Here is a 24959-nt window from a genome sequence, read left to right on the forward strand (position 1 = left end):
AGGTTCGAATCTCAGCGAAGGCATTACTCATTTTTCAAGTCTCCAGCATCAAAATATCCTAATGACTCTACAAATGGCGCCCGAACTAAAAAGGTAGTGGATAATAATTCGTCACCACCAGCATTTGTCGACTTAGTTCGCTAATCCCCCTTCGCGCTTTAAAAGTGGGAGTATATAAGGTATTTTTTCCCTCCTGCCAGTATACCTTCGTGGTGTAACGGTAGCACACTCGGCTCGTATTTCAGCAGTCTAGGTTCGAATGCTGGAAAAGGCATTGCTCATTTTTCACGTCTCTAGCATCTAAAAATCCTAATGACTCTACAAATTCAATAATTTTTCTCTAACCCGGGCAGAGACTACAAGCTTAATATAGACCCCGACAGAAATTCAAACACATGACTGAGACCAAATGTAGATTTAATCAACTCTGCATTTGGCTTCTGTCAACAATATTCACAGCAAGACCAGCTTTGAAGCCACCAACAGATTTTGTTTTAGTTGGCAAGGCAGTGGATCGCAGGCCAAACTCTCACACTTGTATTCGTAATCATTCTCAAATTCCTATTCTCCCATGGCCTGTTCTCATCCTCTGACAAATGAACTAGCAATTGAGTTCACAAATTTACATGATAATACTTCATAAAAATAATACTTAATAACACAACACAATTTACATTCAGATTTTCTAATACTAATGCAAACAAATTATGTACATAAACGGTATATGAATACTCCTGCAATTATATTTGCTTATCATCTTATTAATTCTTTCAGCTAAACAAAATCAAAATATACGCGATCCATACATTATGCAAATTTTGCGATACGGGCAATAATCATTCATTTCTCAATAGATGAATAGATGCTATTTTCCAATACCGGATTTCTACTAAACATATAACATATACCTGAAATCATATTCAAAAAACCCAATACAATAATAAAGTAAAACATTAAATAGGTGGTGTGGTGTGGTGTATTTAATTATGGCAAAGCACACTAGGGCTATCTGCCTAAGGGGAGGGATGCCTTCGTGGAGGACTTTCTAAGGGAAACTGGCTTGTATACACGTTACTCATGGGGAAACCCCCGAAATCACCCATGCAGCCAGCCCGTTCGCGGGATTCGAACCTCGAACCGAACTACCAGTGTTCAGCGACTTTACCGCTCGGCCGCTGGTGGGCAACATTAAATAGGAAACACCAAATTTTCAAAATATAAGGAAATTAGTTCTCGTACAATTCCGGTAGAAAAGAAAAACAATTAATGCTAATTTTTAAGTTTTATCAGTTCACATTTGGTTCATATGCAATTCATTCACCAACTCGTCGTCGTGCATAACTATCAGCAGTTTTTAATTGTGCACCAGAGCAATGCGAAATATGAATATTGTAACGCTGAAGTTAATTGCCCATTTATATAATTCTGCAGTATTCGATGCGTATCTTTACACGTACAGTAATGGGTTATGATTAGTGTCGATCAGTCCGATATTTAACCCAAATATCCAACCCTCGAATTTCTTAATGAGCACACAACGCCATAAGACTCATATTCAAGAGTCGACCAGTTCTGATGAGTTTTTGAAAATTTTTGGTTGGTAAAGCTGACGGGACGCAAATTGACTTTATCGTCTCTCTGTGATAAACAAGCACCAACTCAACAGAACTAGCGCCCCACTGGACAGTGTACGGTTTCTTCGGATCTGACGTTACGGTCATATATAACATACATTTTAGAGCAGTCTGAGTTTTAGGACTTTCCGTAATTTCGATTGCTCATGTTCATGTCTTCCTGCTCCTATTATAAATCCGAAGTTTTTTTTTCTTTTTATCTCTGAAAGTGCAAAAACACATTTTTTGACATTCACAGTAAATTCGAGATCACAAAACAGCAGCAATTTTCATTCCGAAACATATCATCTTCCAAAGGTATTGAAAACAGACACATTGTCCTCAATACGATAAATCAATGAATGGCGATAAATCACGAATCTGTTATTCTAGAGGCATCGTTTAGTAACACTCTAAAACATCTAAGTAAGCAATAATATTTCGCTCGTCCAATATGATTAATTAAATAAGTCATATTATCCATTGGAAAATCAACGGACTTGGTCACTAGATTCAACAATGCGAAGTTTATTCATAAACGCATACGTCCAACTTTCTTATTATAAATGGGTATGTTATTTCAGCTTTCCTTGGCTCAATACGACCCAAGTTCTCTAATTCTATGGTCTGTTTATCTGTTTTAGGTTTTAAAGATTCAGGGATATTATAAATGTATAGTTTTTTTCTTTCAGCTCCAGGGTAAAAAACGAATTTTTTGTTCACCAACATTGGCTATCTGGACTATACCGGAGAGCAAAGCGATGTAACAACTCGTGCAACTCCTTTTCTTTATTATCTTCTAAACGAAAAATATACACCTCGATGTCAATTTTGGTTGCTACATAGTCCAGTTTATTTAGCATCGGATGAATTTCTCCAAACACAGAATCATCCTCAAAAATTACTCTCACTGTTTGTGCTCGAATGGGGAATTTTCTTATCTTGTTTGCATGAAAATGTCGCATACTACCATCTGGTAATTTAAACTTTGTAAAGAAGGGGTTTCACTCTTTTAACAGTTTCATTTGGCCCTGTCCATAGTGTATAGCTTGTTGCTAGGGCCTGGTAAACTGAAGTAGAACAGCCAGCCCACCTAGCCATAAAATAAGCCTTATCTCTACATGTAAAAATAAAAGAGTCTGTCTCTGCGTGTGTGTGTGCGTGTCTTTCGTTCGCGCTGCGCGTAAGCTAATAGACGCACAGCTACGAAATTTGTTACATAGGTGCATCTAGACAAGAGCCAGTGCACCTCGAAGCGAATTTTTCGAAATTCGAATTATAATTTTTTTTATTTTATGTTTTGTGACGAATTCGCTTCATTTTGAGACATAATGGGCTATAGGAAAGCGAGATTTTACTCTACACACTCCATTTTCACATCGTCATAAACGCAGGCACTTAGCTATTTTACGAACTTAAAATAAATTTCGTGTTTCAATAAATCGATTAAATACGAATTTATTTAACAAAGGGAGCTTAACACCTTTTCAAAGGGATTTTACTAAAAACGTTTATTTAAAAAAATATACAGTTTATTTTTCTCTGGTTTTTGGACACGTTAAACTTTCATCCTTGCGACTGCTTTTAGAAAAAGAATTTTGGAAAAATAATGATATTTTGTATTTTTAAAAAATTTTTTAAATGAAGCTTCCGAGTACACTTTTCACATCTCACATCTTTAAAAATGTGATTTTGGCAACAATTTTCCTGTCTTATTAGTCCAAAGGGATTTGAATCCCGAAGGACTATTAGTTTCGTTTTGGCATTTTGAGTAATAATAATGTCGGTTCACTTTTCAAACTGTTGCCACAAAATGTTAGAGTCCTGCATTATATTTGAAGAAATTAAATAATGAAAAATCTGCATAAATGTATGTATATTTCTCGTATTGTGATAAAACAACGGTACATAGAGTCATCGAATTTTGAATAACGTAATCCTCCAACAAATATGAGCATGTGGAAGACCAAATTTGAAATTTGAAATTTGTTTTATGATCGATTTCCTATTTTTTAAAACTTTGACGAATTTTTGATTAACAAACTCAAGGATTTCAAAGCGAGCAATGGCAACGTTGTGCAGAAAAACATTTTTATCTCCAGCGCGTGAGTCTCTGTATCGGAAATTCTAAAGATATGCTCGTTTTAAAACTATTTTGCGATATTGCTGTTGCACTGGATCTTATGGTTTAAGTGCGAGGAACATGATATTTAATAAAGAAAGGTAACACACAAAATGTTAAAAAACGCCCCTTTGGACTAAATTTAAAATCTGAAACATTTCAGATTTTGTTTTTTATCTTTTTGTTGTTGATAGATTTTTGATGAAATCTCATCATTTTGAATAGCTTCATTCTTTTAGAAATATGGGTTTGGCAACAATTTTTCATCGTATTTCTTATGTCACTGTTTTTAAGAGATTGGCATATTTCATTGTCATTTATATATATATATATATGTGTGGGATGGCATCGTTCATTATAATCAGATGACGCGACAAGCTGTGAAAAATAAATCTTTTACTTTTCCGATGATAGAAGGCAGACGATTCCGCCATTAAGATGATGACGCGATTAAAAGATGTTTGAATGTAAAGATGATTCCTTCTCTTCATCTATAAATAATCTCACATATTTCATTCTACGTATGTAATTACTTTGTAGTTTATTGCAACTTTTCATGTTTCATTAAATATTCAAGTTATTTGTAAATCGGACTAGTTTATTAGCCCCTAGACAGCCACCTAAGAAGTAAGTTTACAAACATCATATTCCTAGACAGTAAGTACCGATTCTACAGATTTGGGCGCTCAGGCCGGGATGAGCCTAGGAAGAAGCATTATGAATATTACAAAATAAGAGAAGTAAGTTTTGTTTCGATTATTTCCACATTGTTACTTCTAAGAATAGTGTTCTATGATACTGTGAATTAAGATGACTACCTTAAATTCTATTCCTAGAATTTCAAATTCTTTAAAGACTGGGCCTATTAAGTCAATTAAACTTTTACATCAAATTGTGTTTGGAACTTTGGGTGATCGAAAAAATAGAGCTAGATTGCGCAACTTTTGTGCTTTTCCATCTGATTTTAATATTGAAGAAACAAAACAAAAATTACTTAAAACTCTTACTGCAAATGATTTTATTTCTGTGTGTAATTTGTTACATCTTAATTATGATTCAAATCCTGATAAAAACTGTGTTTTAATATTAAATAGTCTGTGTGATTTTAAGCTTTTAAAATCCGAAAGTGATGACGAAGACGAGTTATCTGAAAACGAAAGTGTTTATGATTCTGATAAAAATGATGATATTAATTCTGTTCGGTCAGAATCACCTCCCATAAATAACTCAGTGGATGAAAACATTATAATGCCAAGCAATATTTCCCTACATTTTCGTTATATCTTAGAAACTGTTTCTGAATTTAATGGCACTGATACATATCCAGTTGAATCCTTCATTGGTGATTTAGAAGAATCTTTTAAATTATTTAAGTTATCGGAATTACAGAAAATTGTGTTTGCTAAAAAATTGCTTACTGGTTCTGCTAAAGTATTTATTAGGTCTTTGAAGGGTATAATATCATGGGACAAATTAAAAGAAAATCTTTTATCTGAATTTGGTTCTAAAATAAACAGTGCACAACTTCATAATTTGTTACAGAAACGACACTTAAAACCTGGTGAATCACTTTCCGAATATTTAATTGCCATGTGTGAAATAGCCAGCCGCGGTTCTGTTGATGATTCATCAATTCTTGATTATGTAATGAATGGGATACCAGATCAGAGTAGTAACAAAATTATTTTGTATGGGTGTAAAACTATTTCTGAATTCAAAGAGAAATTAAAAATATATGAGAAAATTCGCGTTCCAGATACGAAGAATAAGGGATATTTAAGTACTAACACACAAAATAAAACACACGCTGTACCTAAGAGTAAAGAACCAAGTTCTTATAACTGTGGAAGTATTGGTCATAAATCTAAAACTCATGTAACAATAAGAGTAAAGGATTTAAGTGTTTTAAATGCGATTTGTTTGGACACAAAGCCGTAGATTGTTTGAAACCATCATCTAAAAATATCCAAGATGCCAAAGCTGTTACACCAATAACTCAGACTTGTCAGAAAGATATGCATAAAACTATTAATTTGGGTAATTCGCAGTTTGATGCTTTAATAGATACTGGTAGTCAGGTAACATTAATCCGAGAAGATATACATAAGAAGATAGGTTCTCCTGAACTGAAGTCGGCAGAGCTACAGTTAACGGAATTTGGCAACAAACCTATAGAGAGATTTGAAGGTGAATTCCAAATCGATGGTTCTTTATTTAAATCAAATATTTGCGTTATCGCAGAAAACAAGAAATCTGAGAATTATTCTGAAGAGCATAAAAATGCTCATTGCAATGGAAATGGTTCTGAAGAAGGATATGGAAAAGTTGTTACTTATGGTGTTTTACTTCCAAAACCAGAAACTGATCTTGTTAGTATAGTTCCTGTTACAGTACAGAATGTGATCAAACTGGACACTTCATCTACAATCAAAGCAAGTGGCATTGATTCCCTGATTGTGAATTCTGACGACGTCCCGAGTGATGCAGATTCTGATATAAGTAAAAGTGATGCTATTAAAGATGAATTTGAATTAGTGCAAAAAGGAAACTCAAGCACAATGCAATTAGCTCTGAAGCAATGAGGAAAAACGCCACTGCAGAAGGAGATTCTGAAGAGAAGCATTTCCCCGAACAAGAGTCATTTGCTAAAGATGATGAATCAAATGCGAATTCTACTAGAACAATTTCAGTAAAATACCTTGCAATAGAGAAGCAAAAGAAGCCACTGGAGACGAAGAAACTACAGAGACCAACGAAGAGGAGAAGATTGAAAAGGAGAAGACGATCAAAAGACCTGACGACAACGACGTTGATACAGAAAGCAAAGACGGAACATAAGAAAGTAAAGAAGGTGAGAAAAAAGAAGCGAAAAAGCAGATTCAGAAGATCCAGGAAGAAAATTGAAAATCTTTGATAATGAAATATCAATTTTGATGATTCCGGATTTAGACTTTTTCTCGACTAGACGAATTTCTCCCGATTTGACTAATGGACTATTATTTTAAAGACGTGAACTAATTAAAGAAGACTGAAGATGATGTCTAAGGATGAAATGTATGAAGGAAAACGGCTTAAAGAAGATGATTTTGAGAAGACGCATTCGAATGACGGATCTTGAAGATATCTAAGACGCATTCAGAAGACGTATCCAGACGGTATCTAAGAAAACGCATTCAGAAGACGTATCCAGACGGTATCTAAAAGACGCATTCAGAAGACGTATTCAGACGATGTTTAAAAAGACGTAAATACGAAGACAAATCTAGACGTGTTTGTGAAATGTATGTATTCAGATATACTGTTAAAGATGAACGAACACTGAAAGAGCATTGAAGAAGAGATAAAGCCGTTATTTCTGAAGATGTTAAGATGATAAGGGAAGATGGCTGAAATAAACCATTTAAGACGTCTTTTCCCTCAATAGTAACTAAAAATCTCTTTTTCTGTTTTTTTTTTTTTTTTTTTTTTTTTTTAATTTTTATTTTTCAGATCCCTAGATGTAGATGGTGGTGCTACGAGAATGCGAGGCCGCATTCCATCAGGATGGACGAGCATTTGTGGGATGGCATCGTTCATTATAATCAGATGACGCGACAAGCTGTGAAAAATAAATCTTTTACTTTTCCGATGATAGAAGGCAGACGATTCCGCCATTAAGACGATGACGCGATTAAAAGATGTTTGAATGTAAAGATGATTCCTTCTCTTCATCTGTAAATAATCTCACCTATTTCCTTCTACGTATGTAATTACTTTGTAGTTTGTTGCAACTATTCATGTTTCATTAAATATTCAAGTTATTTGTAAATCGGACTAGTTTATTAGCCCCTAGACAGCCACCTAAGAAGTAAGTTTACAAACATCATTTTCCTAGACAGTAAGTACCGATTCTACATATATATATAACACGTTTTATTGATTTTTTTTTTATAAAGTTGTTCTGTAGAGTAAAATACTGCGCGGAATTTTATGTTTTTTGAGTTGCTTTCATGTTATTTTTTGCTTATTTCACTGTTTGTAAGACACTGAAATGTTTTGCATGAGTTTTTTTCTTCGACGGAAAGTTGGTTAATTTTTTTATTAGGATAATTAATATTTGTATTAAGGGATATACTAGCTTACTTCATTGTAATTTTTTTCTCTTGAAAATATAAGATAAAATATCATTAATTAGAATATCATTAATTTCAGAATTTTCTCTTTTTTATACTCTTTTATGTTATTTATTGCTCATTTCACTGTTTTTAAGATATTGAAAAGTTTTGAGCGATTTTTTAAGAAACAAAGTTCTTAACCTCCTTTATACCATTTGAGTTCTTAAGATTTTGCAAAGGGAAGTTGGTTAATTTATTTATTAGGATAATTAATATTTGTATTAAGGGATATTGCTTATTTCATTGTAATTTTGTTATACGTAATAACTTTTTTTTATGAAGTTGTTCTACAGAGTAAAATTCTATGCAGTTTTTAAATTTAACGTTTGGTGTTCCCTTCAGCCAGTTTTCCGGTACATTTAAAAGCCAGACGAAGGCTGGCAGCGAAGCTGCTGGAGACTTAATATGACTGTCCAAAGTTGCAACCCAAAACAATGTAAACCAACGGCTCTGTCTTATCTTTAAGAATCGAGCAGTAATTCCATAAAGAACTATAAATAAAAGCTCCAGGAAACCGTTGCTTGGAGCCCGAGTGGAAAAAGGATTTAAAAAATTAAATACAAAACAAATAAATAAATAAGTACAGAATAAATAATCTGAGCATCAATAGTTCTTTTATTTGTACGTCTAAAAATATGCATAAACATGCACCGCATGTGAAAATTAGCTCTCTTTAAATGCAAGAGTCTGGCAAAAGTATACCTAGACGACCATTTTTAAATTCTTTCATGCCCTTCCTGGTGGTTGATATTATATGCGTAAGCTTCGCGTTTTTAAGAAGCAGATAAAGATGCAAGATCAGCTGCTTTCTTTAAATTCATTTTTTCGATGAATTTTGTAGCTGCTGAATTACATAAATTAAGATGTTAAGGTATTTCACCGGATCATGATGATATAGCTAAGGGACCTCTAGCTTCACGACAGTGCATAAGCTTAAATGGAGATAGACCTGTATTGGAACATCGCAGCAAGCAAAAAGTAGATAGAGTATGCTTGCCCCAATTAACAAGATTTGTGAGAGTTGACAGGATTTGCATTCGTTTAAATACACGATTCAATTTGCCTGGTGAGTCGTTTGATGCAGAGTAACCTGGTGTTAAAAACCGAGGATAAGTTTCTGACTTTTTTTTTTTTCGAAACTCTTCAGTCAACTGTGAGGTAAATTTAGTACCTTGATCGCTGCAAATAATTTACGGAATATCTGTTCGCATAAAAATTTCTAAAAATCATCAAAATTGGGGTAGCAAAAAGAACCTTTTAAAGATATAACTTACGGCTATTTTGAAAGATTACTTAATAAACACAAACAATATCTCTGTTTCCTTCCTGAACGTGGTGAAATATCACCAATAATATCTATATTTACTGTGTGAAACGGATATGGCGAGCGAAGAAGGCTCAAAACACAACACGGAGGTGTTTTGCGACCGCTGCAGAGGATTTCCATTAGAGCTACAAACTGTTGGAAAAGAAAACTGGAGAGGAGGAATCTAATTCTCAGAAATCATCTGGAATTACAACTAGTTTATCTTTTGATATAATAATGGAAAGGTATACCTCTTCTGGTACGTGCGTAAAAGCACCTAAAAGACTGGATTTTTTTCATTGTATTTCTTATAAGTTTGAAACTATACCCAATTTTGAATAGGGGGGAGGGTGTTATGAAGTGAAATGAATTGAAGCTGGGTTATTGGGACTTCAGCTTGTAGAATGTATAAGAATCAAAAGGTCAGTCTTCAGTGAGCGTAGGAAAAAAGAAACGTAAAGAACGTTTTGGATGTTGTGCTATGTGCCTCAATAGAGTGGTTCATGTTTGCGGAATGACTCGTGACTTTCTGGAGTTTACAACATCATGCATCGAGTCAATGCGAACGCAAGAAATTATTCTTGCTTTTCGTTCTCAACATGTTTCGTTTATAAGGTGTTTCTCCCGCCTTCTCAGCGAGCCTTCGTGGAGTACTGGTTTGCACGCTGCGTCGATATTCCAGAGGTCTGTGGTTCGATTACCGGCGAAGGCGATTGCTAATTTTTCATCTCTCCGGCCTCAAAATATACCTAATGTCTCTACACGTTTACGAGTATTGCATTAATAAATTGTTTTCTAACATTAGTAAACTCTTGTTCATTTGTTAAAAAAATCATCGAAAAAAAAATTGCCTCTTTCCGCTCAACAATTGGTTAATTAGTATAAGGGTGAAAACTGAAACTGATTTTAAGTTAAAATTTGAAGGAGTTTTTAGGTAAACAGTTACGACAGGCTAACAAGTTTAAGATTCAGCTTAAGTCAAGACATAGATTATTTATTTGAAACAAGCTATTCAAAACAGCAGTGCCAACCGGTTATTAAAAAATACATTACAGTATTATTCCATCATAAACAGACGCTATCTGGAAACCATGGCACTTAATATTTAAGAAAGAAAAGATTTCAAGAAACAGCTATACGTTTCTTTTCTACTCGGTCACCTGTGCACAAGCCTTTCGCGTCAATGACGTAGCAACAATTTCTGTTTTTTCAGCCTTCCAAATTTCCCTTGGGGAAACATCAAACTCTTAGGAACTTGTAAATTATACCGTTGCTTTATGCTTAAAATGTAATCATATACATTAAAGTTAAATAAATGCAAGGATTTAGTGTTAAATTCTTAAAATCTCCAGATCCCTCAACGTGTATATATGCATTAGAAATGTATTATGTATATGCATTATTAATATAGAATAACAGTGACTGAATTACTTACTTCCATGATTTCTGCTCGGAAGACGCTGACGATAGGCGTGACACCGAACCAGAAAGCATGCATTCCGTACTTTTCAAACAACACGCAACTGCCATGGATGCGCTCAAAAATATCTACAAAAAAAAAAAAAAAAAAAAAAAAAAAAAAGAGGGGGGAAATTTAACGGCTGTTTTGTTCTTAGACTGCGTAAATGCAAAGCATTAAATACAATTATTCGAACTAAAATGATTCGAATTAACTTATTTTTATTTACATGTACGGAGTAAAGAAAGTATTGTAATCCCAAAAAATTTCGAGTATCATAATTTCAACGCAAATATCAAATTGACCGTTCCCAAATCCATTTTGACTATTTTTTGCGTTCATTCTGTATGTAACGACAGAATAAAATATTCTTTTCTTTTCCAAAACGAATTGTTAAATGAATTAAAAATGGAGTTTTTCATGACGTCTCTATGTACGTACGTATATATTATTATGAAATGCCCGGCCGCAGTAAGATAGCTTCCCAGTAAAGCAGGTTTACGGTTGCCAGAAAATGGCAAGGGAAGGCAGGGCTGCCATATTTGGGTAGAAATCGCCCATTTGGCGGGAAAATTGGCGATATGCCATAGACGGATGGAGAAACTTCTGAAATGAATTCTTACCAGTTTGACCCAGACTGTTCTCGAACGCAGGCCAAAAGCTATATAAATCCTGCTGCCACGCGGAAAGTCAGTGCCTAGTCGAGCAGTCAATAGTCAGTGAGCGAGTGTCTGGTAGTCTAGTACCGAGTTGGTCGTCAAGTGCATTGAGAGAGTCTCTTAGTGTATCGCCAGTTAGTGCATTGTCGAGTTTCATCTTAGAGCGTGTTGAGGTCCGAGAACGACCGAACCGAGTCGGGAGTTGTACTCTAGTGTATCGTCGAGTGCATCGCGAGCTGTAGCGTGGAGAGTCTCGAGAGTATGTAGAATTCCGAGAACGACAGAGCAGAGCCGAAAGCTGTACTCTGGTACTTTGCCGTGAAGGTGCCTTTACCGTTATAGCCCGATAGTCTGAAGGCTGTGTCGCTGATTGTTTCAGCGTGTTTACGGTACTCTTCGACGTCTGTAAACGGGATTTTGGAGCTGTCCTGAAAATACTGGCTAATAAATAGTGTTTCAACACTTCCTTCAACTGTTGTCCTTATTCACTCCAAATCCACGAACTCGCACGTACACCGCGAAAAAAAAGGGGGGGACAATTCTATATATCCCTTTATACTAGGTCGATTGATGCCGTTTTTCATGTCTCGAAACCGTGACTTCGGATATATATTACATTAATATATAGCATTGTTCTTTTTTCATATTCTACGACTCAAATTTTGCCTAACTATTAAATTTTGTAAAATTTGGTGCGATATTTACGGAGAAAGTTAAAAATTTATCTTGGCGCTTTTTTTTTTTTTTTTTCAGTTTGCGAACTTCTTAATATATGGCAACCAATTTTCTTTCCCTTCCATTGTGTTGAAAGAAAAAAAAAGTCACATCGTTCCTACCTTTTTACATTGTGCATGAGCGGAAAAAAGTCACATCATTCCTACTTTCAAATAATTTTAACAAAGTACCTAAACCCCTGTAATATCTTGTTATCTAATAAATAATTATATTTATTGTTAAAGTGGCAACGCCATATCTGTATTATGTAAACGTTGCTCAGATTCAAAAATTAGAATATTCTGAAGTTTTTTTTTTTTACCAGCTAGTAGTAGTATAAAAGTTTTGCCGCTAAAGAATTTCTTGAAATTATCTATCTCCGTGAATTAGAAATAAAATTTATGTTATAATAAGAAGATTGCCTGTTTTGTCAATTACTGCTAAATACATTACAGTCGTAATTAATTGGAGGTTCCACCGAGATACTGGAAATTAGGAGTGCAATTATCAATTTCGATGATGCTGGTCTCCTAATCCCAGAACGTTGCAGAAATTTTTAAGAACAAGTTTGGTAGTACTAATTGAAGTTTATTTCAAGGAGAAATGGATGTAAGAAGTCTGCCGTTTTAAAGCCAGATTTGAAGCGGATCATTCAAAGGTTAACTTCTGTGTTTCTATAACTTGCCTCCGAGCAAAAAATTGTCAAAAACAGGATACTGCTGATCTTCGAAGATAAGATTAACTTTTGGTTTTCATTAAAAAAAAGTATTTATTGAATTTTAGTATTTCATTTCAGAATTATATTTAAATAGTAAAGGTTTCTGTGTAAAATAACTAATACTAAAAATATTAAGAGTAATTTATAATTGATATTTGTGGTAGAAAAGTATTTTAAATTATTATTTAGCCTTTACTGTTATTTGTATTGATTTTTTTTTTGTTGATAATTGATATATGTACGCTATCCCGGCATTTATATATATAAAAAAAAAGAACTGCTAGCTGAGTTTTTGAATTTGTTGCCAAGCAGGCGCGTAGAAAACAAGTAGTAACGTCAAATTGACGTAGTGTAATTTGATTATACTGCAAAATTGGCAAAAGTTTTTTCTTTGTTCTCGCCATCCAGGCGTGTGGTAGATAGCAACGTCATCCCGACGTTGTAAAAAGTGTACTGCCAAAATGGCAAAAATTTTTTTGTTATCGCCAACCAGGCGTGGAGATAGATAGTAAAATCGTCAAACTGACGTGGGTAAAATTCCACTGCATTGCCTAACTGGCAAAGGTGTTTATATAGTTATAGCTAACGAGGCTTGTGAATAGTGAGTTAAAACGTCAACCCGGCGTAGTATTATATTATTTTGTGCCAACCTAGCAAAGTTGTTTAAATAATTCTTTTCAATTGGTTAGTATGAATTTCGTATTTGAGAAATTAAGTTTCGCCAGAAATTATACATTTTTAAAACAAGTACGATCTTTCAGATTCAATTTCAAAAGGAAGCCTAATAAAGGTAACTTGTGTCAACATGTCATTCTTAGCTAGGAGTAAAAAACAGGATTTAAAAGTACTAGCAGAAGAGTTAGGTTTAACCGTGAAACCTGAATTTAAGATTGCTGAGTTACATAAACTGGTTACTGAAAGTCCCGGTTATGATGAGGAGTTTACTCGAGAACTACTGGCTGCAATTAGAGAACAAAGAGAAAAGAAACGCGAAAGAGAAGAAAGAGAAAAAAAAACGCGAAAGAGAAGAAAGAGAAAAAGAAAGTGAAAGAGAAGAAAGAGAAAAAGAACGCGAAAGAGAAGAAAAAGAAAAGGAACGTGAAAGAGAAGAAAGAGAAAAAGAACGCGAAAGAGAAGAAAGAGAAAGAAAAGAAGAGCGTGAAAGAGAAGAGCGAATTAGAGCCTTTGAACTACAGTAACTTCAGTTGGAAGCAATGGCTGCCACAGCACAGCCGGTAGAAATTACGCAGTTACCTGAGCAGCCCTTAAAAATCAGAATTCACTATGTCATGCCACGTTTCAACCCTAAAGAAGACGAAATAAGTTTATTTCTGATGTTATTTGAGCGTCAAGCTAAAATAATGAATATACCAGCTGAAAATCAAGTGACTCAACTTATTTCATTGCTGCCTCCTGACATTGTTCAGCTTATTGCTAGAGAACCAGAAGAGGACACGAAAAAATATGAATATGTAAAAACTTTACTGTTTCAACGATTTAAATTGAGTGCGGAAAAATTTCGGCAACTATTTAATAAACACCAAAAATCTACTGAAAGTACTTGGTATGATTTCTACTATGAATTAAAGAATTATTTAGAAGGACGGCTTAACGGATTAAACATTAAAACTTTTGAACAGCTAAAAGATTTCATGGTGGTTGATCAAATTAAAAAGCGTACTTCTCCTGATTTCAAAGAACATTTTATGGATGAATGGACTACCCTAATTTACCCACTGAGATGGTTAAGAAAATTGAAGATTTTGAAGATGTGAGAAAAACAATAAAACCGAAATTTTCTGCCAGTCAGACTGAGAAAATTAACAAAGTATCATTTAAACCTCGTTATGATAATTTAGTGAAAAAAAAGAGAGTATCCGCCTCATTTTAAGCATTCTGATAAATGGGATGATTCAAAATACCAGAAAGATCACCGACGAAGAAGTCAATTTCAAAACAAGAACCAAGAAAATTTGTATGACAAAAGATATCGACCACGTTGTTTCGAGTGTGGATCACACCAACATTTTAAGCCTCAGTGCACTCGCTTAAAACCAAATGAAAAAGTAAATTGCGTATTTTCGAATGATGATTTGTTAAAGACATATACAACTAACGGTTTAGTTAATGGTTATGAAATACCTATTCTTCGAGCCACAGGAGCCACAGTAGATGTTATTTCTCGAAAATACATAGATGTAACGCAAAAATGACTGGAGAACATGTCTGGGTACAATATCTTTTAAACGACTATTTAGTATGTCTACTGTTAGCTGAAGTTGAAATTAATTGTGAACTTGGCCATATAAAGACAAAGGCAGCTGTTGTTACGAATGATCCTGGCAGATATGTATTGCGTAAAAAAACTGTTCAGTTGTTCAAAGATGAACAATTCTTAAAGTTAGAAAGGATAAATGCGGTTTTGACACGATCTCAAGTAAAACGATCTCTTGAAGAAGATCGAAATAGAGACACCGAACTGGGGAAAAAAGAAGAACTGTCTGTTATTGAGACTGATGAAGATATTTTACCACAAGCTGATGAGAAAGACAAAGAAATTAAGAAAATAATTAATGTTAATTCAAAGGAATTAATTGAATCTCAGAATCAAAGCAGAGATGTAGCCTCATTGCTTAGCGAAGCTAAAAGTGAAAATTTCGGAAATGATTTCAAAGTAAAGGAAAACGGGCTGTTGAGGAAAAAGAAATTAGATAAAAATGGAAATAACGGAAATTAATTGTTATTCCTGAAAAATATAGGGATCAAATGCAGAACTATACATCTTTGATACAGAACCAAACAAATAACAGTTTGTAACGTTGCAACCTGCACGCAACAATAGTGGTGACTGCTAAGAACTGGAAAGTAGACCAAAGTCTTGAGAAGGGTTAAAATCCCTTTTTATTCAACTTTAGAAATTACAAATGCGTGCTCTTGACGCTCACAAACTACGCCAACCCGGCGGTAAAATAAAAATAAGAAACTGAAAACTACTAAAATTTACTAATATACTAAAATTTACTAAAATTTAAATAGTCTACTAAAATTTACATACACTGGCATTGGCAATTCCAGGGGAAACTAAAGCTTGACAGGAAAGATAATTTAAACTTAAAATAAATGTTAGTTAAAATAAATATAAACCCTACATTTGCCGCTGCCTGAATTTGGTAAACTTGGAAGCAGGTCCTAGAAACGACCTGTTGAAAAGTTTCCACAATTCTGAACTAAATTTTAAGAGCCTCGTTTACGTAAAAGAAATCTGTTATCTCACAAAAGGTAGAATAAATTTCTGTAGATACTTAGTTAATTTGCTCTTCTTACAGCAACTTTTCCTGGACTTCAGCAATCAATCTGTTCTCTTCCTTCCAGCATCTGGAAGGAATAAGTATCAGTATCTTTCTAAATACATTATAATTTACACTTTCTTGACACTGAATATTGAAGGATTTATTTTCCTTAGTTACTGCTTAATTCACATTCATTCAAGTATTGAAACATGAATTTAACTTTACCCTGGTTCACCATAATGTGTGGTGTCAAACGGGAATATTCGTGTTTTAGTATTGCAACACTTCCCCTAACCACAATGATTTGTTAGAATTCAACGACCAAATAGACACACCTTACTCGACATTCTACAACTCGACGAGCTACTTTAACATTCTTAAAATTCAAGTGTAGGTGGAGAACCCTACAAAACGCATTCATTCTAAATTCCCCCTCATTCATCTTTAGACATGCAGGCTTTCGCTCTAAAGCATGATTTTATCTATAGTTTAATACTTAATTTGAATTCATTTCTTTCGAGCATTTACTTTTAGCATCGAAACTTTTATGCTTCTAGACTAAATTCTACTTTTACATAACTTTCAAGTATTTACGTATATTTACAAAATTCTAATACATATGATTTTTACAATTTACCATAAAATGAATAAGAGAAAAATAAATTTTTACTTTACTCATTCTTCGCCAAGCTGGCGGCACTGAAACTAAAGTTCTTATTAATACAAGAATACGAAGTTATTTTTATCATCGGCTAAATTTTGGCTTTAACATAACAGAATTAGTCTTTCGACCAACAGAAACTGCTTGTTCTTAGATTTTATACTTAAAGAAAATAATACTTTTGCCTTAGCTAAATAAAGTAAAACAAAACTAAGTCTCAACCGAGTCAATTTCCGTCAAAACATAGAACTTCGTATTTACGCATAACATTTCGGAACAAAAGAAAAAAATTTTATAGAAGATTTTAACTTATCTTTGAGTTTTCGATGATTGAAACTCCGACATCCTCTTGCGGCAGAATTGCTCCCACGTTACAGGTTTCATCGACGGCAGTCTTCTCCTTAGTGTCCTCCGAGTGTCGTCCACGTGTCTTTTTCTTTTTCGTCCTCTGCATGCTGGCCTCTTGGAGTGGTAGTCGCCGGGTTGCTGTCTTTTCCGTTTTTCCCCTGGACGGCTGGTCTTGGCGTCCTCCGGTCTGGAGTCATGCTTGAATTTCTTCTGTTGGTGGTGGTCTTTTCGTTCCTCCTGCTGTCTTTTCGTTCTCGGGAACGGCGGCCTTGTTTGCACCTGACTCTCTGGCCCGGAAGCGTTCTCCTCGATGTAGAATTTCTACTGCGATACGTTGTAAGTGGTGTTTTCCTCTTTATCAAGGTTTCTTTACGCGGCGGCTCTGCTTTCTTGTATTTCTTAAATGCTGGAGTCTGACCGCTTTCATTTCTTCCTTTCGGTACCGTCGCATGGGTTGTAGAAGGGCTAGGTTTCTCTTCAGTTCTCTGCTTCTTGGGTGGTGGAACGGGTGACGTTACATCTGGACCTTCTACTTCTTTTACGCTTGAGTCCTGCAAGAAACTTTTAAGGATTTCAAATTCATTTTGATTATAATATTTTTTCACCTGGTCGGGACTTGCTTTACAGATTTCCCCTCTCTCGTTCTTAAGGTACAATACGACTCCCTTGATTTCCTGAATTACATAGGGGCCTTCAAATTTTGGAGCTAACTTTGCAGTAAAATTGTCTGGGGCACTTGATAAAGACAATTTCCGCTTAAACACTTTATCCCCAACTTTAAAATCTGCTTCACGGCGTTTTCTATCGTAATATAACTTTTGTCTATTTCTTGCCGTATCCGAGCTTTTAACCGCCTGGTCAATAAGTGTTTGCACGTCTTTCTGTTTAAATTCTTGCTCTCTTTGTTGCACAAAGAATAATTTATCTAATGGCGTAATTAAATTTCGTCCTAAAAATAATTCTGCTGGAGGTTTTCCCGTAGTATCGTGATTTGCTGTTCTTAAAGCATAAGCTAACTCATTTATGTAGCCATCCCAGCGCTTGTGATGTGTGCTAACATAACTTCAAATTATTTTTACAATTTTTTTATTAACTCTTTCTGCTATGTTTGCCTGTGGTCTAAACGGAACCATTTTGATATGGCGTATGCCAAGTCCAGTGCATATGTTTTCAAATATTTGACTAAGGAATTCTTTACCGTTATCGCTAATGACTTTTATCGGTGCACCGTATTTTAAAATGTATCTATGTAAGAAAGCATCTGCGACTGTTTTGCCTGACGCGCGTTTAAGTGGAACAATTTCTGTCCATTTTGAAAAATTATCTACAATTACTAAAAGAAAACGATTTTTATTTAACTCACTCTGGGGAAAAGGACCAAGAAGATCTATGCCTAAAATTTCATTCGGAAATGTAGCGCGAATGCTATTTAAGTACCCGGCCGGGCTGTAATTAATATCATTTATTAACTGACATTGATTGCAGGACCTGACATACGCCGTTACTATTTTGTATAATTGCGGGAAATATACCGCCTCGCGTACCCTTTTAAAAGTCTTTCTGACCCCTAAATGACCCGCTGTTTTCGCGTCGTGTAGTTCCTTCAAAATGCTTAGTCGAAGCGAGGCTGGGATGACTGGTTTGTACTCGAGATTTTCGTTTGTTGTTTTCGTATAAAATAATAAATTATCTATTATTTCATAGTTTTCTGCTCTATTTCTTATCGCATCGATATCTGTGTGCTCAAAGCTTTCGGGGTCTTTCAAATATGCATAGATACTTCCAAATTCTGGATCAGCTTTTATTTTTGAATCCTGAGTTTCTATACCCTTTTGCGAAATTTTATAACCCAGATATTTATGTTCTTTAGTTTCTAACTTGCATTTTGAGGAGTTAATTGTAAGACCGGTCTCTTTTAATAATTTAAAAACGTCTTCTAGATCTTTAATATGTTGTTCCAACGTACTACTCGTTATAATTATATCATCTAGATAGATTAATGTCGATTTTCCTAGGACAGGCTTTAGAACAATGTCCATAGCTCTCTGGAATGTTGATGGGGCCCCACACAACCCAAAGGGCATGCGTAAAAATGCATAAGTGCCCGATTTTGTTATAAACGCGGTTTTATGTATGTCTTCGGATCTCATAGCTATTTGATAGGAGCCAGACGTTAAGTCCAAAGTAGTCATGTATCTAGTAGATTTAATCTTTCTAATAATTTCCTCTATAACCGGCAAAGGGTAAACTGGGAATTTAGTAATACTATTCAGTTTTCTGTAATCGATAGCAAACCTCCAAGCCCTTTTATCCGAAGGAGGAAACTCGTTCTTTTTCCTGCATAGTACGACTGGACTCGCGTACTCACTATTTATGGGCGTTATTATTTTGTTCTTTAACATTTCCTGAATATGTTCTTCTATGATTAGCTCTTTCTGTTTATCATAGCGATAAGGTTTAGTCCTACAGGGTTTGTCGGCAGTTAACTGTATCTCATGCGTAACTATTTGACAGCTACCAGGCCGTTCTGAAAACAAGTTTGAAAAAGTACTCACCACTTGCTTGATGGCTTGACTTTCATGGACATTCAAATGGCTAAGGTCGACTTGCGGTTGTTCCACTGGTTCCACCACCCTCCGGTCCATCTCCAGTACAATAGAACTGTCCTGAAAATTGAGTTTGGCCTTCGCGGCCCTTAAAAACTCCATACCTGAAATAAGTGAATTTTGCAAATTTTTTACTTCAAAAATTAATACTTTAAGGGTTTCGTTTTGAAGTTGTATTTTTAAAGATAGTTTTCCGATACATTGACAAGTTTGTCCTTGCGCTGCTATGATTTCTGTGTTTTTATTTTTAAATAATCGAAACCTATTAAAGTTCTTAAAAAAAATATCACTCATAAAATTACCTTCTGCTCCTGTATCGATTAGGGCTTCTACTGGTACATCGCCAACCAGGACTTGTATAATTGGTAACTTCGAGTTCCTTACGATGACCGTATTTAAGTGTCTTTTTGAGGGTTTTCTCTAAATTTCCGGAGTCTGGACCCTCGCTTTCATAGGCCCCTCTACTCGTTTAAAGCTTTCCTTTCAACTTCTGCCTTCTGGGTACGCGGACGTTTATTTTCAAATTTCCTTTTTGGGCCTTGACCTTCGAGGTTCGATGAGTTAGCTTGATAGCTATTTCCCCCATAAGAGCGGTTTGCATTTCTGGTCTGCTCATTTGAAGATTGCCTTAAGATACTTTGAGAATACGATGCCCCTCTAGCTATTTCCGCTATTCTGCGATTTTGAAACTTGACCGCCAATTCGAAGAGCTCCCGCAATGTCCTTGGGTTTCTAATTTCGAAGTAGTCTTGAACAGCAGGTAACAATCTTGGTAAAATTATTTCAATAATCTCCGCGTCGGGTTTCTTCCCATACAGCATATCCGTCAGCTTAATTTTTCGCAGAATAAAGTCCGTCAACTCTTCTATATTCCGTTGATAAAAACTATATAGTTCGGCTTCTAGCCTTGCTCGATCTTTCACTATGGGGAAGGCCTTTAATAACGATTTTTTGAAATTTTCAAATGTATATGTCTGGCCTCCGAATTCCCCTAATAAAAATTTGCCTATATTCTTCCACCATAGCGCGGCCTGTCCTCTTAGTGCAAATGTGGCGATGGCATTTTTTTGTCTTTCAGGCACAGGGTAGAGCTGGAAGTGATTGTCGAGGCTTTCTAGAAATATCGCCACCGAATTTTTTCCGTCGAAATTGACGTTTGGCTTAATTGACGCTCTCATCGTCTGGACCAGGTATCCAAATTCTTCCAATTGGCTTGCCATTTCTTGTTGTTGTTCAGCAACTTCCATCCAATTTTCGGCCATTTCAGTTCGACAAGTGTTCGGGCGCTAATGTAACGTTACGCGCTTCCAACCTGCACGCAACAATAGTGGTGACTGCTAAGAACTGGAAAGTATACCAAAGTCTTGAGAAGGGTTTAAATCCCTTTTTATTCAACTTTAGAAATTACAAATGCGTGCTCTTGACGCTCACAAACTACGCCGACCCGGCGGTAAAATAAAAATAAGAACCTGAAAAGAAAATAATAACAAGACTCTAACTACGAGGCTCTCTAAAAGTAACTAACCTCACCGCGTTCTAAGATAACGCTGATAATTCAGCAAACTTCTGAATATTACGGTGAAAGATTAACAAACTGCCGAGGCAAGCACACAGGCCGAAACGCGTGGTTCTTCAATTTCTAACTAGCCCTCTCCACGCTCGTGAAGCAAGAAAGCACACCTTCGAACTCGTTTCCCTTCTATTTAACTCAGAATACTTCCGCTGACAATTTGAATCCTTGCGCTTTCTACTAAAATTTACATACTCTGGCATTGGCAATTCCAGGGGAAAGTAAGGCTTGACAGGAAAGATAATTTAAACTTAAAATAAATGTTAGTTAAAATAAATATAAACCCTACAAGTGCTAAAACTCAAGGTAATTTGGTCAATACTCACCCTCCTAAAAGTCAAGCTTCTGTCAATGCTTCACAGAAATCTGACAAAAAATCTAAGCGTTCATCTCATCTTGATGAGAAAACTGAAGTTATTGATATGGAAGTTGACTCACCTTATTTACCTGGTGATTCATCGTCTATGGATAATGTGTGTGATTATTCCTCTACAAGTTCCTCAGTTCCTTTCTTACCCAAAAAGTAAAGATGTTTTTGACAGTTTGTTAACAGCAGATCAAAGAACTTCTTATAAAAGAACTCATGAAGGTGCGTCTAAAGCTGAGAAATTAAAAATACATTCAGAATCTAAGCTCGCGTCAGAAAACTTAGCAAAAAGGCCATAAACATGATAAAGGATACTCAAAGTTGCCATATTCAATGAGAATAAAAGTAACAGATAAGTAAAAAGGCTCATCTCGCAACGAGCGAAAACTATCTAAAAAAAAAAAAAAAAAAAAAAAAAAAAAAAAAACCTGATAAAATTAAACGATTTTCAGTTAAGAGCTCTAGATGAATTGCCAAGTTCTGGAGTTGATATGCAAGTCAAGGAGAAGTTTTTAAACAGAGAAGAGGGAGTTGTTGAAGAAGTAAAACTGCCGCAAAAGCCTCTATCACATTCACCTGATTTCAATAAGGAGTTTATTTTGCAAACTGATGCTTCAAACTCTGGTATGGGTGTCATTTTAGCTCAAAAAGATGAGCGAGACAATGAACATCCAGTATTATACCTCAGTTTACAGAAACTGAAAAAAAGTACTCTACCACAGAAAGGGAATGCCCCGGGATAACATTGGCTGTAAAGAAACTTCAATGTTATTTAGACGGGCATACTAAATTCCTCATCATGACCGATCATAATCCCTTAGTTTGGCTCAAAAATAATGTGAGTCTAAATCCACGACTTATGAGATGGGTACTAGTACTACAACCCTACAATTACACGATCATCGAAGTGGTAAAAACCATAAAAATGTAGACGCATTAATTCGTACTCCCTATCCTGATTAAATAATTTGTTTCTCTATATAGATAAAAAGATTATTTTGTTTCCTCCTCTCTACCTCAGAATATGGAATTATGGTATTTCTTGTATTTCAATTCTGTATTGTACGTTTATCTGGAGGGGGGAGAGGTTGTAATATCTTGTTATTTAATAAATAACTATATTTATTGTTAAAGTGGCAACGCCATATTTGAATTATGTAAACTTTGCTCAACAACGTGAGAAATTGTTTTAAAAATTAGAATTCTGAAGTTTTTTTTACCAACTAGTAGTAGTATGAAAGTTTTGCCACTAAAGAATTTCTTCAAATTATCTATCTCCGTGAATTAGAAATAAAATTTATGTTCTAATAAGAAGATTGCCTGTTTTGTCAATTACTGCAAAATACATTACACCCCATTTGATGTTATTATCGCTTTCAACAAATATGCCAAATTTCAAAACGCACCGATATATAAATTCACGTATATCTTCGGACCAATATATTTTGAATAAAAACTGCAATTTTTTGCAGGTATTCTTAGAAAAACATCTACTTTAAGATGATTGTAAAAATGTTATAGGGTATAATCAAAATTGTTTTCGAAAAATTTATAAAAATTATTTAAAAATACAAATTTTAAAATTAAATCATAAAAAAGGGGTGACTGTTATTTGGAATGAACCTAAATTTCGAAATGGGAAAGGAAGAAACAAATAAGTTTAATAAAAAAGAGATATTAACAAATATATATTAAATTTAGTTAACATTGAGGAGTTAAAATTTTGAGAGCTAATTTTTTAAAAACTACTCGTGCGATTTTTACAAAACTTGGCGGTTTGGCATAATCTGAGTCGTAGAAATGGAAAGTCGTAGAATTCTGCTTCTGGAAATTACTAGAGGGTATATGAGGGCCGGATACGGTTAAGGTTACATATATAAATTACATTTATTCATTCAAAATACTGATTACAGTTATACATGGACCGGATCAACATGTCACCGGCCCACCAGCGGCCGAGCGGTAAAGTCGCTGAACACTGGTAGTTCGGTCCGAGGTTCGAATTCCGCGAACGGGCTGGCTGCATGGGCATTTTCGTGGTTTTCCCTATGTGTAACGTGTATACGAGCCAGTTTCCCTTAGAAAGTCCTCCACGAAGGCATCCCTCCCCTTAGGCAGATAGCCCTCGAGGCTTTGCCATAATTACACAAACAAGCAAACAACTTGTCGCCAAGTTTGCAAACTTTTGGCGATATTTCGCCAAATTTAGAGGCAAAAATTAGTTTTTTAAACCGTCGCCAACTCGGCCACGTATCGCCGATTTAGCAAGATAGAAATTTGTACAGTGTTAAACAGACTGTTCTCTGTATTCTTATTTTTTTTTCGGGAAAACATTGCCTCTTCAGATTTTAATGTTACATTATACAAAAGAGACTACAGTTTTACATATAAGTTCACTAAAATCATTAAATATATACGAAATTCGTAGCACACGTTTACTATTACTGATAGCACTCATAAATAATTTTTTTAAATGATGTTAATTAATACTATTGCGTTGTACATCAGCTAATTTAGTTGCAAATTCACTGTTAAAAACATGCATTAAGTTTGGGATTTCACTTAAAATAATTTCGGAAAATGAACTGCAATTTATTAGTGATATTTTTTAAAAGCTATGACTGATCTGAAATAACGTATATAAAAATTACCCGTTCAGACCTCAACCAAACATCGCTGAGTACGCGAAGGGGAATATAATGCAGATAATTCGTTGCTATGTTAAGATGAATCACAACTGCTAGGATGTCCACACTGAGGATTTAGCTAATGCACTGCGGTCAGTTAAGCACGAGATGACTGATAATGCGCCAGGAGAGTTGTTCTGGAGACAAAAATTTATGACAATCTTAGTTAAATTATTTTATTTGCAGAATAGGGAAGAAGATTAACATTCAAATGTTCATCCAAGAGGCACTCAAAATGACGGATAAAACCGGAGTAAAGTAAAAGTTGCATTGCGATAAAAGATGAAGGAAGGCCAGTATAAATATTGAAAACAAAGTATTAAAAATAAAACATGAGCTGTCATCCAACGAAAAAATAAAAACAAATTGTAAGGGCCTTTTGTAGTTGCGAATATTAAAGGCAAAGTGATGATATTGTAAATCGAAGCTGGAAAGACGATTTCCACAAATGTGGATCAATTGAAAAATTTCTACGATACAAGTTTACCCTGAGTTTTCATAAAATTCATGTTACTTCACATTATATTTTTTAAAGTTATAGAGCAGAGTCACAAGCTTTGCCAAAACCAAATTTTTTTGAAGCCTGCAAATACGAAAAATGAGCAATGATCTCGCCGGAAACTTCAGATTTCCCGATTGCTAGGCGGATGTGCTTCCAATTACAACATGAAGACACTAGGTAAGA

At 35.0% G+C, this 24959-nt stretch overlaps 1 protein-coding gene across 1 annotated transcript in view; it reads right to left on the reverse strand.

Annotated features, from left to right (window-relative positions):
* Positions 1 to 24959, reverse strand: part of LOC118188460 (cytochrome P450 4c3-like) — a 105767-nt gene that overhangs the window by 76354 nt on the left and 4454 nt on the right. Inside the window, exon 2 of the mRNA XM_035358891.2 lies at positions 10631 to 10743. Coding sequence (XP_035214782.2) covers positions 10631 to 10743 — 113 coding nt within the window. The remainder of the gene's footprint in view (positions 1 to 10630; positions 10744 to 24959) is intronic.

This window comes from Stegodyphus dumicola, chromosome 1, assembly GCF_044657685.1.
Source record: "Stegodyphus dumicola isolate Sdum_Otavi_A_Nest chromosome 1, ASM4465768v1".
In the NCBI taxonomy this organism is placed as follows: domain Eukaryota; kingdom Metazoa; phylum Arthropoda; class Arachnida; order Araneae; family Eresidae; genus Stegodyphus; species Stegodyphus dumicola.